The sequence below is a fragment of the Podarcis filfolensis genome (assembly GCF_964270895.1).
Source record: "Podarcis filfolensis genome assembly, chromosome: 4".
NCBI lineage: Eukaryota > Metazoa > Chordata > Lepidosauria > Squamata > Lacertidae > Podarcis > Podarcis filfolensis.
In genome coordinates, this window is record NC_139607.1 from 95,129,871 (window position 1) to 95,147,230 (window position 17,360).

General features: G+C 49.5%; 1 protein-coding gene across 1 annotated transcript in view; it reads right to left on the reverse strand.

The window, feature by feature from the left end:
- Positions 1-17,360, reverse strand: part of MYO7A (myosin VIIA) — a 159,473-nt gene that overhangs the window by 64,102 nt on the left and 78,011 nt on the right. The window contains exons 17-18 of the mRNA XM_083609483.1: positions 10,354-10,410; positions 4,872-5,009 (exon numbers count right to left, since the gene is read on the reverse strand). Coding sequence (XP_083465609.1) covers positions 4,872-5,009; positions 10,354-10,410 — 195 coding nt within the window. The remainder of the gene's footprint in view (positions 1-4,871; positions 5,010-10,353; positions 10,411-17,360) is intronic.

Genomic DNA, 17,360 nt, shown 5'->3' on the forward strand with positions numbered 1-17,360 from the left:
AAAGCTATGGTTTTCCCAGTAGTGATGTATGGAAGTGAGAGCTGGACCATAAAGAAGGCTGATTGCCGAAGAATTGATGCTTTTGAATTATGGTGCTGGAGGAGACTCTTGAGAGTCCCATGGACTGCAAAAAGATCAAACCTATCCAATCTGAAGGAAATCAGCTCTGAGTGCTCACTGGAAGGACAGATCCTAAAGCTGAGGCTCCAATACTTAGGCCACCTCATGAGAAGAGAAGACTCCCTGGAAAAGACCCTGATGTTGGGAAAGATGGAGGGCACAAGGAGAAGGGGACGACAGAGGATGAGATGGTTGGACAGTGTTCTCGAAGCTACCAGCATGAGTTTGACCAAACTGCGGGAGGCAGTGGAAGACAGGAGGGCCTGGCATGCTCTGGTCCAGGGGGTCACGAAGAGTCGGACACGACTAAACAACTAAACAACAACAACAACCCAACTCTTCGCCATGTGGAGGGTTGTGTACATCTCAATGAAATTAAGCCATGGTGTCCCTCAGGTCTTTTGTGGGGCAACTTTGTGTGTGTGACAAAGGCAATTGCCCCAGAAGCAAATTCTGATCAAGAGAACCCTGGGTTCATGATTTAAGTAGGCCCAGATGTCTGATGTAAGGACAGAAGTGGATCTGTCTGCCCAGACCTTTCTGGATCATGAGAAGCAGGAGGTTTGGCAAAGATTTATCAAGCTGAGGTCATATACCTGTGCAAAGAAGAGTCAAGGGGCGATGTTCCCTATAGCCAGTAGCTGTAAACATATCAGAAAGACTGACAAGACTTTAATCAAGCTGAGAAGATGCGCCAGAACGGAGGGAACTTATCAGTGGCCCAGAGAGACCTTCACGAGGCTCCATCTAACAGCGTTTACTTTTAAATTTTATAGATCCATAAACAGCCTTTTAAAGCACAGGCACGAGTTTTCCCAAGTAGGCATACTAAAGGTAAAGGTAAAGGGACCCCTGATCATTAGGTCCAGTCGTGGCTGACTCTGGGGTTGTGGCGCTCATCTCGCTTTACTGGCCGAGGGAGCTGGCGTACAGCTTCCGGGTCATGTGGCCAGCATGACTAAGCCGCTTCTGGCGAGCCAGAGCAGCGCACGGAAATGCCGTTTACCTTCCCACAGGAGTGGTACCTATTTATCTACTTGCACTTTGACGTGCTTTTGAACTGTTAGGTTGGCAGGAGCAGGGACCGAGCAACTGGAGCTCACCCCGTCGTGGGGATTCAAACCGCCGACCTTCTGATCAGCAAGTCCTAGGCTCTGTGGTTTAACCCACAGCGGTACCCGCATCCCTAAGGCATACTAAACATGATGATAAAAATCCACGTAACCCTTTTCAACACGGACATTACAAAAGCAGGCGACAGGAACGACGATAAGCAAAAACAGGAATAAGGTTGTTTGAATTTAGGTGGCCGATTTAGCACCAAACCTAAACAGAGCCATGGCAGCAAGATAACAGAGCCCTAAGCCAGGCACGCCAACTCCATGGGGCGAAAGGCACCTCAGACCCCTCAATATTTGTTTTAAGGGGGCCAGGCCCCCTCAATTTTGAGGCAGCCCTGCTTTGTGTTTTAACCACTGGGCACGCAATTGGCTGCTGCTAAATGTACTGCCCCAATTTGGCTGCTCGGAGAAAAACAATTTGTACCGGGAAGATTCACTCATAAACACCTGGACAGAAACAAAATCTGTTTCCTTTACATCTACAAAGCATGATTCTCCCGCATTTTGCAAAATTAAATAAAAGTCCTAACAGGGAACGTAATGCAAAAACAGGCAAAGCTCTTTCCACTGGTTTTTTCCCACCAGTTTCCTGAAATCCTGTTTCCTGTCACTATCAGCTCTCGGTCCTCTCTGACCTCAGGCATAAAAATCCTCTCCTGGGGGGAAAAAGATGTTTTTATTTCACAGGCTACTTTTACTTCCAGGTTCCTATTGTGGTGCCATTCGTTCTCTTTGGCTGCCCCACGTATTTTAAGGGTTTCGATCACAACTTTCAGTGGTGGGGGAATGAACAGCACCTCGTGGTAAAGAAAACACAAGGTATGCTGTAGTCCCAGGATGTCCACAAAACTCGAGAGGGGAGGGAAAAGGGGTGACAGAAGGAAGAGGAGGAGAAGGAGAAGGAGAAAGAGAAAGAGGGAAGGAGGGAAGGAGGAAGAAAGGTGGAAGAGAGAGAGATTGAAAGAAACAGTGGTACAGGAGGGGAGAGAGGGAGGGAGGAGAGGTGCTTTAGTTGCAAGTCTGCATAGCCGGCAAGTTTATGCTATAAGAATTCTAAGGTCTCAAATATAGAATAAATGTTCATAAATGTACAAGGCAAACACGTACGTAAGTATATAAGCCACGTGTCTGAAATAGCACAGGGGAGCAATCCTGAAGCCATTTTGACTCTCCCAAATTGAGCTCAAATATTCCTCTGCAAGGAGCAAGGAAATGTGCAGTCTTTGGACTGTAAGGTCTTACACCTCCCTTTCCAAACAGAGTCTGGTGAGTATCTGTTAAGCTGAGCAAATTATCAATATGCCTAAGAAATATGCCCAAGAAATTCAGGAACTAAAGTATTTACCATCTCAAAGGAATGGCCAGGCTACCCAGAAAATGCAACTGAGTAAGGCATTATCTGGTATCCTGGCAGACAGGAGAGAAGCAAGTCTCTCAAATTTCTGCTGGAGACCGCCTCCTTCTCCTTCACCATTTTTCAGGGTTCTCCTCCCTCCTGCGTGTGGTGAGTGGGGACCCTGTTACAACAGTTCATTTCCTTGAATAAAGATCAGGCTTACTAGTCGCTTTGCTTTCAATATACTCTGGTTGGCCTCTGCTTTCTCTCTGACCAATCTCCTGAGGGACTCTGAACGGGGCTCTGTATGGGGCTCTAGATACCCCATAAGGGAATTAGGGGTATTTTTTCTTACAACATTTACACAGCCAGAATGCAGTGTGGAGATATGGAATGATATTCCGCCATGGGGGAGGGAGAAGAGTTAAGAAAGATTGGAGAGCTAAGCACAACCAAGTCATCAAGCTAGCAGAACGACTTCTGTTCACTCAGTGGGTCCCCCAACTCTCTTGAGCTGGGATGCGTGTGGCGCTGTGAGTTAAATCACAGAGCCTAGGGCTTGCCGATCGAAAGCTCATGGTTCAAATCCCCGTGACGGGGTGAGCTCCCATTGCTCGGTCCCTGCTCCTGCCAACCTAGCAGTTCGAAAGCACATCAAAGTGCAAGTAGATCAATAGGTACCGCTCTGGCGGGAAGGTAAGAGGCGTTTCCGTGCGCTGCTCTGGTTCGCCAGAACTGGCTTAGTCATGCTGGCCACATGACCTGGAAGCAGTGGCGTAGCGTGGGTTGTCAGCACCCGGGGCAAGGCAAGTAATTTGCGCCCCCTAACCCATGGATTTGCGCCCCCTAACCCGTGGATTTGCCCTAACCCCAGATGTTGCGCCCGGTGCGGCCGGCCCCCCCTGCACCCCCCACGCTACGCCACTGCCTGGAAGCTGTACGCCGGCTCCCTCGGCCAATAAAGCGAGATGAGCGGCGCAACCCCAGAGTCGTCCGCGACTGGACCTAACGGTCAGGGGTCCCTTTACCTTTTTACCTTTAACTCTCTGGAGCAGATGGAGGGGTGTGTGGGTGGGATGCAGGAAAAGGAAAGATAGGGGAACTTTCGCTGTACAAGTGGAAATCTATCCGCTCATGGAGATAGGCTGAGCCTAGAATCTCGGAAGGAGGACATGGCAAAAACACAGGCTCCCCCAAACCCTGCAGAGAGATATGAGGCTAAGCTGCCTTTTTTTCCTGGGTGTGCTGCTAATGAAAGTCCACCAAGTAAAGAAGAGGCCAGGGCACAAGAACATAAGACAATCCTGCTGGATGAGGCCTATGGCCCATCTTGTCCAACAGCCTGTTGTCATAGTGGCTGGGGGGAACCCGCAAGCAGGATTCGAACGCAAGAGCTGCTCTCCCCTCCTGTGGTTTCCAGAAACTGGCATTCAGAAGCCAGTTAAAAATGGAAAGCGTAATGCCGGTGGTCAACAAAAGAGGTTTAAAGACTCTCTCAAGGCAAATCTAAAAAAATGTAGTATAAACACTGACAACTGAGAAACACTGGCCTGCGAGCGCTCCAGTTAGAGAACAGCCTTTACCAAAGGTGTTCATGGGCTCTGAAGACACTTGAACTCAGGACGCAAGGGAGAAACGTGCTAAGAGGAAGGCACGCTTGGGAAATCCTCACTGTGATCAACTCCCGCCCGGAAACCTATGTCCCCAGTGTGGAAGGAAGTGTGGATCCAGAATTGGCCTCCACAGTCACTTACGGACTCACTGTTAAAACCAGGCTTCCTCAACCTCGGCCCTCCAGATGTTTTTGGCCTAAAACTCCCATGATCCCTAGCTAGCAGGACCAGTGGTCAGGGATGATGGGAACTGCAGTCTCAAAACATCTGGAGGGCATAGCTGTCAACTTTCAGATTTGAAAATAAGGGATCAGCAGCCTCGAAAATAAGGGATCAGCAGCCTCACCTGTCTTGGGGACAGTCTACAGGATATCTAACAATCCGGGATAGCAGCGGGAAGCAGCAGGAAATGGTGCTGGAATAAGGGAATTTCAAGCAAAAAAAAGGGAAGGTTGACAGAGGGCTGAGGCTGAGGAAGCCTGGTTAAAACAGTGTTTATGGAAGACAATCTGACTCGGCTACGAGTGATCACCAAAGAAGAAGATTCAGAAGTCTTGTTGCCTCCAGCTGTGGCAACAGAGCTGAGCCATTATGGCTAGTAGCCTTCTGCAAACGACCTAGAGCCTGTCTCCTCACAGTTGAAAACCCCCGCTTTATCCAGAAGAAGGCAAACGGGCTTACCATGGGCTTCTTGTATTCGTTGGGCTTGATGCAGCGGACGAAGAATGGCTGGCAGACGCTGAGAGTCCTCATCAGCAACTCCAGTGAGCGCTTGAACTGGCTGCTGAGAGTCGGGGAGCGCTTCCTGGTCTCTGCCCCCTGGAAAGAAAGGGGGGGAGCACCGCAGAGGATCAGTGACCGGAAATGAAAGGATAATGCAAACAGCAGCAGAACATTTCCCTCTCAAGCTGGGTCACAGGGGACAGTCTGTTGCACAGGAAGCCGTGTTTCAGCAAGGCAGAATGTTCGTCCGCCTTGGCCGGGGCAACCAAGCCTTTTTGGATTACAGTCAAACCTCGAGTTACAGATGCTTCAGGTTGCATTTTTTCGGGTTACGGACCTGCCGAAACCTGTAAGCACCGGAATGGGTTACTTCTGGGTTTCGGCGGCCACACATGTGCAGAAGAGCTAAATCGTGCTTTGCGCATGCGCAGAAGCACCGAATCGCAACCTGTGTGCGCACAGATGCGCCGCTGCGAATTGCAAATGTGCACCCCCCACGGATCACGTTCGCAAACTGAGAGTCCACTGTACTGCCCTCTGTTTCCATTAACTCACCCTCACTGCCCCCTACCCTATGGTAAAGGCAAAGGGACCCCTGACCATTAGGACCAGTCGTGAACGACTCTGGGGTTGCGGCGCTCATCTCGCTTTATTGGCCGAGGGAGCCGGCATACAGCTTCTGGGTCATGTGGCCAGCAGGACTAAGCCGCTTCTGGCGAACCAGAGCAGCACACGGAAACGCTGTTTACCTTCCCGCCGGAGCAGTACCTATTTATCTGCTTGCACTTTGACATGCTTTTGAACTGCTAGGTGGGCAGGAGCAGGGACCGAGCAACGGGAGCTCACCCCGTCGCGGGGATTCGAACCGCCGACCTTCTGATCAGCAAGTCCGAGGCTCTGTGGTTTAACCCACAGTGCCACCCGCGTCCCTTCGCCCCCTACCCTAGACAAAGCATTATTCAGGATAGCAGATCACAGGCCCCACTAAGGAAGTTAGCAACCCACCAAGATTCAAAAGAGTTAACAATTGGTTGCCGCCATCCAAGCTCTCAGGCAAGGGAAATTTGACACCCTGGAGATGGCAGGGGTTGGACCGGGGACCTTCTGCACTCAAAGCATGTCTTCTGCCACTGTGGGAAGGGGACAAAGCCGCAGAGGGTATGCCCGTTCATGGAGGTCAGTTCTTACAGTTGAAGGAACCTCCATGGGTGGAGTCAGTGTATCTCTGAATACCACGCGCTGAGAACAAACAACAAGGGAAGTTGCAAGAAAGGAGATTTAGTTGCGGTTCCTGCATTTCGGGGGTTGGACTAGATGACCCTAGGAACCCCTTCCAACTCTACCATCCCATGATTCAGAAAATGTCACCATAGGAACTCTGGACACTGCCTGGTACCAGGTGAGGCTATTTCTCCATCTACCCCAATGCTGTTTGCTCTGACCAGCAGCTGCTTCCTCAGATACCGGGCAGCCTCTGATTGGCCTGTTTGAAGCTGGCGTTCAGAGGGGAAGTCCCGCCCTGAGATCCCGCCAGACAGGAGAAATCTCAAATGGCCAGCAAGCACGTGAGAAGTGTCTGCAGGAAGCGAGGGGGATCGCAACCACCGCCCACCTGAAAAGTGTGAGCGTCCATTCTGTTCAAGTTCATAGAAAAGATCCTCTGCATTCCCCATCCCACCAGCATTTAGAATGTTACAAGCTTCTGCGTCAAATTATAAAGCACACTTAAGAAAAGTAAGAAAACATCGCACAGTGCGATGTCAATGGCCCCGATAATTATGATCTTTAAGTTTAATGGCCCCCAAGTCCCAGGAGGAAAAAGAAAAAGAATGCAAGAGAATGAACTTGAACTAAAAATTGTTCAAAGTTCTACCCCCAAACAGACTTAATTCACATTCCATTCACCCAGCAGTTCATGGGAGCTACTTTCAGGTGTAGCGCAGAGATTTTTTCGAACTACTAATTCGTTAAAGCAAATTAGTTCGTTCTAACGTTCAGTGAACCTTGGCGTCTACAGAGCACGTACTTTTGGTTCACATTTTAAAAGTGTCACATCCCATTTTTACGGATTTGATTAAACCCTCAAATAAGCAACATGACTCAGGAAGTAAATTCCCTGCCCAGCCACAAATAAACAGCGAGCATCCCTGAGCTTTTCCAATGCCTCTTCTGTGGCAGCCCCAGATGCCCAAAGGAAAATCCTGTGTAACAAAATTCCCCTTTGTTGCCTGCTGCCCATGTAATAATTAACAGAGAATGGATTCTATTATCTATCTATTGATCTATCTATCATCTATCTATCTATCATCTATCTATCTATCTATCATCATCATCATCATCTATCATCTATATATCTATATCTATCTATCTATCTATCTATGTATCTACTGGATAAAAGTGGGGCCCTGAGACCTGTGGGTATAAAGCGATATATAAATTCAAATAAGTGGGTATAAAGCGGTATATAAATTCAATAATTTCAATAAATGAAAATAAACTGTCCCCCAACCACCCCTTGGGAATACCATACACAAACACCACACAATCTGTATCTGTATTGGATTTGAAATTGCTTTTACATATGGTTTTTTGTTTGCTTGCTTGCTTGCTTTGGTAAGCAGGAAATACTTTTCTGCAAGTTCAGGTATTTTATTTTAAGAAATTAACGAATCACATGGGATAAGGTACAGAATGATCTTTGAAGCATTGGATTTATGCCCTGGTAGTAGTCCGTCCCCGTCAACAGCCTAGCTCAGAGCTTACCAAACTTCTCATGTTGTCGGCACACTTTTTAGACGTGCATCGTTTCAGAACAGAGCAAATTCGGTTTCTCTAGCAAACCGGAGGTTGAACTAACCCTTTCCAGCCTCGGGAAGAGCGCGGCGAGTGTTTGTGCGACACACCTACACACTGCAGCCGACACACTAACGTGTCGTGACGCAACACTTTGGAAAGCTCTGGTCTACCTGCAGCATTTTGAACCGGCTGGAGCAAAGTGCTCAGAGACAGCAGTCCAAGGCATTTGGCTGGACTTAACACATAAAGGTAAAGGTAAAGGGACCCCTGACCGTTAGGTCCAGTCGTGGCCGACTCTGGGGTTGCGGCGCTCATCTCGCTTTATTGGCTGAGGGAGCCAGCATACAACTTCCAGGTCATGTGGCCAGCATTACTAAGCCACTTCTGGCGAACCAGAGCAGTGCACGGAAACGCCATTTACCTTCCCGCCGGAGCGGTACCTATTTATCTACTTGCACTTTGACGTGCTTTCGAACTGCTAGGTGGGGAGGAGCTGGGACCGAGCAATGGGAGCTCACCCCGTCACGGGGATTCGAACCATCGACCTTCTGATCGGCAAGTCCTAGGCTCTGTGGTTTAACCCACAGCGCCACCCGCGTCCTGTCTGACCCATCCAGCCTTTCTTTACCTTTCACCTTAGCAGGTGGGTCTTACTGACTGCCATGGAAGGGGTAAGGAAACGTATCTGGATGAGAGCAGACTGAGAGGAAATAGGCCAGCCATCTTCAAATAGCTGGAGGGCTGTCAGGTGAAGGATGGAGGAAGCTTGTTTTCTCTTGCTTTGGAAGGTAGGACCCAAACCAGTGGCTTCAAATTACAAGAAAGGAGATTCCAGAGTGGTGCATGCTCTGGTTATCTCCCGCTTGGACTACTGCAATGCGCTCTACGTGGGGCTACCTTTGAAGGTGACCTGGAAACTGCAATTAATCCAGAATGCGGCAGCTAGACTGGTGACTGGGAGTGGCCGCCGGAACCACATAACACCGGTCCTGAAAGACCTACATTGGCTCCCGGTATATTTCCAAGCACAATTCAAAGTGTTGGTGCTGACCTTTAAAGCCCTAAATGGCCTCGGCCCAGTAGACCTGAAGGAGTGTCTCCACCCCCATCATTCAGCCCGGACACTGAGGTCCAGCTCTCAGGGCCTTCTGGCGGTTCCCTCATTGCAAGAAGTGAGGTTACAGGGAACCAGGCAGAGGGCCTTCTCGGTGGTGGCGCCCGCCCTGTGGAACGCCCTCCCTTCAGATGTGAAGGAAATAAGCAGCTATCTTATCTTTAAAAGACATCTGAAGGCAGCCCTGTTTAGGGAAGTTTTTAATATTTAATGCTGTATTGTTTTTAACACTCGATTGGGAGCCGCCCAGAGTGGCTAGGGAAACTCAGCCAGATGGGCGGGATATAAATAATAAATTATTCTTATTCTTATTCCAACTTTCTGATGGTAAGAGCTGTTCGACCGTGGAATGGTCTCCTTTGGGAGATGGTGGACTCTCCTTCCTTGCAGGTTCTTAAAGAGAGGTTGGATGGACTTTTCTTAGGGATGCTTCAGCTGAGATTTCTACATTGCAGGGGGTTGAACTAGACGACTCTCAGGGTCCCTCTACGATTTTATGTTGCTGGACCACAACTCCCACCATCCTTGACCATTGACCACGCTTGCTGGGTATCATGGGAAATAGAGCCCAACATTTAGAGTGCCACAGATCCACCCCCCCAAAAAAAAACTTATGGTGGCCATGCTTTTGATCAGCCTTCTCCAACCAGCTGCCCTCCGGACATCTTGGACTACATCTCCCAGAATCCTCAACACCTAGTGGGGGCCCAGAAGCACTGACTTTGCTAGTCGGCCTCAGCCCAGTATACCTGAAGGAGCATCTCCACCCCCATTGTTCAGCCTGGACACTGAGGTCCAGCTCTGAGGGCCCTCTGGCAGTTCTCTCGCTGTGAGAAGTGAGGTTACAGGCAAGCAGGCAGAGGGCCTTCTTGGTGGTGGCACCCGCCCTCCCATCAGATGTCGAGGAAATAAACAACTATCTGACTTTTAGAAGACATCTGAAGGCAGCCCTGTTTAGGGAAGTTTTTAATGTTTGATGTTCTATCGTGTTTTTAATATGTTGTTGGGAGCTGCCCAGAGTGCTTGGGGAAACCCAGCCAGATGGGTCGGGTATAAATATTAAATTATTATTATTATTATTATTATTATTATTATTATTATTATTATCAACAATGGGTTTTCAGAACCTCCTCTTGCGCTCTGAGATCTTGGCAGGAAGGTAGGCTCTCCTGGCGCACCCAACCAGGTAATTGCCAGACTAATGGAGGCCCAATTTAGCCTTCGATCCCTAGAGGAAAACCCCTGAGCCGCTTTGATTGCCCTTCGCCATCACCTTTTCCAGCATAATGTAGTGGCTCCAGGCATCCTTAGCAAAGGCAGAAAACAGCCTTGCTTCCCTGAGGCAAGCCCTCCGCGAGTCCGCAACCACCTCTGTCCTTTCGCGAGCGATCTGCTGCAAAGGACGCAAGGAGAAGAGTAAAACCGGCGACAGAGGAGGCAGGGGGGTGGGGGGATCAGGAGTGGGGTGGGGAGGGGGAAGAGAAGAAGTGAACATACCACACACAAGGGAGCTCTTTGGCTTATTTTTACCTTCAGGCTGGGTGCTGGCGACTGCCCAAAAGCACTGGACGCATAGCCACAGAGAAACTACAGGGGATCAAAAGAAGAAAAAAAAACAAACGAGAGACAGAGAATAGGAGAAAAAAAAGTGAAAAAGAAGAACGACTAAGACAGGACTTCCGAGCTATTCACTAACCACAAGCAGCTGGTTCGGGGGTGTTTGAAACCCAAGTATTTGCAATGGCTGCTTTTGAGTAGGCGTTATATTCCTGCCACCCAATGGTAGGGATGGAGGCAGAGGCAGCTTGCTGGGTGGGGTGGGTTGTAGCTGCTACGCTAGCTTCCCTGCAAGGATTGGGGCCATGGCTGCTTAGCAGGACGGACAAAGTGGCAGGCAGGTTGTTGCAGTGCAAACCAGGGGTGTAAGAAGATATCGTTTTGTGCTGCATTCGTTGCACGCATCTGCGTTTCCATTCTGCTGCGGACCGTCTTCCGCTGTAAAATTCTGTTAACTAATGTAGTTCTTTCGCTGGGTTGATTTCTGTTCTGCACACTGGAGGAGTAAGCCAACCCCGGCAACTTCCGCTTCCATTTCCATTTCATTGGAATTCAACACTCCCAGTGCAAATGCGCTGCGGGAACTAATTTGGCACTCCTGAGGATGTGTTTGCACCGCACCAATTCCCCCACCCACTTCAGTAAGAAGCAATGGCACACCCACTTGGAAGCTAGAGCAGTGGCTTCACCCCACTTCTGAACAGAGGAGGAATCCATTTGGTCGGAGGCTACGCACGCCTCTGGATTTTGCATCACAGGTTGGGTGCTCAGAAAAGTGCCCACAAAAACACACATTTTACTGTTATGTGTATTTAACCCAAAGGCTCACTGAAGAGCACTGAAAAATACCATATTTTTCGCTCCATAAGGCGCACCTGACCATAAGGCGCACCTAGTTTTTAGAGGGGGAAATCAAGGGGAAAAAATTTATTCCCCCCCAGCCCCAAAGAGCAGTGGACAGGCTGCATGCAGCCTGTCCGCTTCTCCCAGAGCTTCTCGGGGCTGCCGGGGGAAGCCCGGGTTCCCCCCCAGCCCCAAAGAGCAAAGCCAGCGGGATCCCGCTCGCTGTCCTGGCTTCCTCTTTAGCCGCGCGCAACCTCTCCAGCCAGGAGAGGCTGCGCACGGCTATGGCAATTCCCCCACCTCCCGCAAAAGCCCACAGGAGCTGCACACCCTTTAAGGAGTGTGCGGCTCCTGCGGGCTTTTCTATGAGGAGGGAGAAGGGACTGACTGGCCGCGTCAGTCCCTTCTCCCTCCTGGGGAAAAGCCCGCAAGAGCCGCACGGAGCTTGTGTGAGCTCTTGGGGGCTTTTCCTGCCTGCCTCCCCCTGCATTCGCTCCATAAGATGCACACACATTAAGTAAGGGGTTACTTTTTAGGAGGGAAAAAGTGTGTCTTATGGAGCGAAAAATACAGTTCACATTTTGGGGGGCATGCATACCCACAAAAAAGTGTGCATTGCTGCATATAATAATGTGTACAATTTTTGCTTCTTCAAATAACTCTGCATAGAATGGGATAGAGCAGACTGATGGTTGAGCACCAGCAAAAATGAATTGGAACAGACGTTGGCTGATCTGTCCCAGTGTGTGGATTTCAGTATAAAACTGCAAACTTTTTTCCTTTATTCTTCATCCTTTGCAGTGGAGTGGTAGAAGCTGTGTGTGTCTGATCAGGCATCAGATTGGCTCATTGCAGCAAGCAGCTTTCATGGAATTTGGATTTCAAGCAATAACTGAGAGCCTACTCTTTTTCCATGTGCTGACTGATCACAAAACCCACCCCCCTGCAGATCCATTAAATACAAGCCCCACAGATCCAGCCCATCCTTCAGACCCCAGGACCCCTGAATGCTCCAGCAACAGCATCTTGAACACTGGGACCCCTGGGATCTGTAGAATCTCGTGGCTCCCGGGTCTTCAGTAAGGACTCAGGAGCCTTGGGAAACAGCAGTCCCCAAGCATCCCATGGCCCCCACCAAGTGCTGTTGCTAATGGGAACAACGTCAACAGCCTTTGCTATTGCTGTTGCCAGGTTAGATTTAGTGGGATGTGGCAAAGGGTGTCTTTCTGGCCATTTGCCCACCGCCTGACAGTTGATACCCAGTGATATTTTTCTTGCACAATATGGGTGGCTACCTGTTTTTGGCCCCAGCGTTGCATCCCCTGTTGCTGATGCCTTGGAGGTGATATCCCAGTGATGGACGTGGCCAAAACTGGATGTAGCCACCCCACACGGTTGCACACACCCAAGACCCACAGTCCCCCGGATCTCAGCTAACATGTGCACGTCACCTGAGGTTGGTCAGGGGGGTTATCAAACTCATCCCATTCCTCAAATGATCAATCTGATGACTGGGGAGCAGGCAATTTGCGTCCCCATCAGGATGCGACGGAGACCCAGCTCTATGTATACATTATAACCAGTATACCTGAAGGAGCGTCTCCACCCCCATCATTCTGCCCGGATGCTGAGGTCCAGCGCCGAGGGCCTTCTGGCGGTTCCCTCATTGCGAGAAGCAAAGCTACAAGGAACCAGGCAGAGGGCCTTCTCAGTGGTGGCCCCCGCCCTGTGGAACGCCCTCCCATCAGATGTCAAAGAGATAAACAACTACCTGACATTCAGAATACATCCTAAGGCAGCCCTGTTCAGGGAAGTTTTTAATGTGTGACATCTTAGTGTATTTTTGGTCTTTGTGGAAGCCGCCCAGAGTGGCTGGGGAAACCCAGCCAGATGGCCGGGGTCCAAATAAATTATTATTATTATTATTATTATTATTATTATTATTATTATTATTATTTCCCACTCTCTTTCTGCAACTGCCAAAATTTGCACTGGGCAGGGGCTGATCCAACCATATACATCAGTCTTTACAGACCTGGTCACCCCAGCATCGATGCCACCCCGGACATATGAAGGTTCCATCACAGGTACCTTCAGTGTATCATAGACAAACATAGAGACCTTCTATTCTCACACAAGGGTTACCATATCCCTCCCACCCTGCCAATTAGATACAATTGAAGCCTCTTTTATGCTTTAAACCAGTTGTTCCCCAAGTGGATTGTACCACCCTTTGGGGGGGGCGGTTTACCAAGAGGGCAGCAGAGGAGGAGCTGAAGGTTTCAAGTCTTTGAAAAGCTGGCGTTGCTGGGCCAAGTTCATCCGTTTTGCTGGATTACTTAAACTACATAGCTTTAATTTTCAAACAGATGTGCAACAAACCGTTACTTGCCAGAGTAGTTACTCGCCAGAGTAGTGCATGCTGTGGTTATCTCCCACTTGGACTACTGCCATGCGCTCTACGTGGGGCTACCTTTGAAGGTGACCCGGAAACTACAACTAATCCAGAATGCGGCAGCTAGACTGGTGACTGGGGGCGGCCGCCGAGACCACATAGCACCGGTCCTGAAAGACCTACATTGGCTCCCAGTACGTTTCCGAGCACAATTCAAAGTGCTGGTGCTGACCTTTCAATCCCTAAATAGCCTCGGTCCAGTATATCTGAAGGAGCGTCTCCACCCCCATTGTTCTACCCGGACACTGAGGTCCAGCTCTGAGGGCCTTCTGGCAGTTCCCTCCCTGCGAGAAGTGAGGTTACAGGGAACCAAGCAGAGGGCCTTCTAGGTAGTGGCACCCAAATGAACGCAGACTGCAAAGCATGCATATTGAAATAACAAAATCTGAGCAATGCACAAACACTCACACACAGGCCGGCAAGGAAAGAAAGCACCAGTTAAACAGCAGGTGAGGAGAAAATAAAAGCCATTGGCTTGATGGAAGTGGATGGCTTTCAGCAGACACTGGAATGCCCCTAAAGTGGGTGGACAGACAGGTCTTTGGAAACAGGGAGGCTTCCAATTCCTGGGTGCTGCTACCAAGAAGGCCCTGTTCCTGCCAGGGACCAAGGGTACATTCGGCCGTGGGGAATATTGCATTCGTTTTCCTGATAATAGTGCTAGCGCTTCTGTTTTCAAATGCTCCTTACCAGTGCTATTTCTCTGGAAAAAGAGGTGCCAGAGCTCGCCTTGTTCTCTCAGAATGGCAATTGCACCCACCTGAGAGGTGCCGAGTTCCGGTGAACACCAACTGAAAAAAGAGAGCCCTGCTTGCTGGTATTCTGCCCCAAATTATGTTGCTTTACTCCTGCGATTTGCCGGGTTAAAGGGGCTTCACATGGAGATCTTCCAGAATCAAATAACACCGAAATGAGCGCTAATCACGAGCTATATTCCATGAGTTTTCCACACTGTTATGATGTGTGAAAGATCAAACACAAAGGGGAAATCAACGGTTTTTGGATTCAGCAACTGGAGATGACCCGGTGGGACCTGAGTCCAGCCTGCTCCCTTGAAAAAGGAGAATATAGGAGAAGGCTGGGCCTCCGTCCTCAATAAGGGGAGAATACTGACTAGGTGCTTGTAAGGCTCACAGAACGACAATGCACATAAAATGCTACAAACGCTGTAAAGCAAATAACTACTAGAGTTGCTACAAATAGGTGATTTTGACTTTGGGAAACAAAAGAGGGCATGCATCGCATCCCTAATTCTCATTGCTTCCTTTCAATCTGACTTTTTAACGCTCCACCGGCTCAAAATTCAGAGATGCTGTCTCTTTTATTCCTGCTGAAGCTGTTCTCTCTGCGGCACCCGAACATGACCTTTGCCTTTAAGCTGTTCAGCCGAGGGATTTGATGCGCCGGCAAAGAGCCGACCCCTGACCTCTTAACGCTGAGCTAGCTCTCTATCTCCTTATATGCGTTACTCTTCTGCAAAAAGGCTGCGGTGAGCCTCACCTTTCCAATTCAGAGCAGCTTCTTCCATTCTCCAGCAGCCATGCGCTTAAGCTGCACCTCCTGACCTCACTGTGCTTAAGAGGTGTTTTACGAGTCACATCTTAAGTGATGCTTAAGGCTCCTGCTCAGCAGCTGATTTAAAAAACACACAAATGTGGACAGTGTCATCAACTGAGCAGGGCCACCCATCATAGCTGTCAACCGTCCCTTATTTGGCGGGAAACTCCCTTATCCCAGCGCCGTGTCCCGCTGCTGTCCCTTACTGATGATGTCCCTTAAATTTCCCAGGTTTAAGAGGAAGCAGCTCCTCTCCCTCCCTCCCTGCCAGCCAGGGAGGAGGGAGGCTCCAACTGTGTTGCTTGGCTGTCCGGCCCAGCCCCCTCCGGCCTCCTCTCACCAGCCTCGGCCCCCGGGAGCCCCTCCCCGCCGGGACTGAGGAGCCTTGAGAGGAGAGCGAGGGCAACCATAGAGGAAGCAGTTCAGAGAGAGGAGGCGGAGGCGTGGGCAGGTGTTCCAAGGGCTAACCATATTGGGGGAAAGCGGAGGAAGGACCGCAAGCGCTTCTCCCCTAGATTTGTAGTGTTAGACTAGCATAGATGGTCTGATCTGTGGGTTTACTTCGGGCGCTATTCCCCCCCTTCCTCCCGCCCCGCCTGATGGAACTGAGAGCTGCAGATGGAGCACGAGAGAAAAGATACAGAACTGCAGCAGCATCTTCGTAGCTTGGACTTCGTTTTGCGTGAAAAGTGGTTGCTGCTTGTAGTTATTTAATTGCCGTGTTTCATCAGCTGATGTCTTGAGCAGCAACCTCTGGAAACGAAGGGCTAAAAACCAGCGCTGCTCTCCCAAATTATCTGGTCCCTTTTAACTTCGTATTTCAGCTGGTTGACTAAAATCCCTTATTTTGGCTGCTGATCCCTTATTTTTGAGGCTGCTGGTCCCTTATTTTCAAATCTGTAAGTTGACAGATATGCCACCCATGCCAGTAGAGAGGCAAAGGGCTCTTAACCCCTTCCTCTCCAGCAACAAATATTTTGGCAAAGGCCTCCCAGGCAATGGCCAAAATGCAAGCAAACAGGGGTGCTGGGAGCTCTCTGCAATTGAGTGAGGATGGAAGGCCCACCCATACTGGCCCCACCCAGTGTGCAAAGGGCTCCTTAACCCCTTCCTCTCCAGCAACAAAGATTTTGACAAAGGCCTCTCTTTGGCCTTCAAGGCGTTAGCAAAAGTGTCTTTGGCCGTTTCCCAAGTTGGGGAGGCTCGTTTGACAACAATGAGAAACCAAGACTTCAGTGTCATCGGCCCAGTCCTGCGGAACACCCTGCCACTAGGTGTTCGGCGGGCTCCTTCTGTGCCAACTTTTAAACACCTGCTGAAAACTTTCCTATTCTGCCAGGCCCGTGCAGGCAATTAAGGATACACCCTCCCCAACGGCCTATTGATGTTTGTTTTTAACTTATGTTTACTACAACTATTACTGCTAATAATAATAATTGTACCCTGCGCATGTAACTGGGTTGCCCCAGCCACTCTGGGTAGCTTCCAACAGATATATAAACATAATAAAACATCAAACATTAAAAACTTCCCTATACAAGGCTGCCTTCAGGAGTCTTCTAAAAGTTGTAGAGTTATTCATCTCCTTGATGGGAGGGCGTTCCACAGGACGGGCGCCACTACCAAGAAGGTATTTAACTTTTATTATCTTATTGTTTGGTTTTATGCTTTCATATTGCTGCAAAGCACTATGGCGTATTTTTGCAATGCAGCAGTATATACATATTTTTATAAATAAAGGGAAAAAAATAAAACAGCCAAGATGCAAGTAAATAGGGGAGTTGGCTACTGTCTCCAATTGAGCAGAGCTGATGGCATTCCTGTAAAGGGATCTTTAACCCCTTGTTCCTCAGCCTGATTAGAGCAACAAAGGTTTAGACAAAGGTCTCCCAGGCATTAGCCAAGACATGAGCGGGGATTCAAACCGCCGACCTGGTCAGCAAGTCCTAGGCTCTGAGGTTTAACCTACAGCGCCACCCGCCAGGGTTCAAATGCCAGCTCGGCCAAGAAGCTCACTGGACGACCTTGGGCCAGTCCCTGCCTCTCTCAGGCTAACCTACCTCACAGAATTGTTGTGGGGATTAAATGAGGAGCAGGGAGAACAATGCAAGGGAGAAAAAGGTGG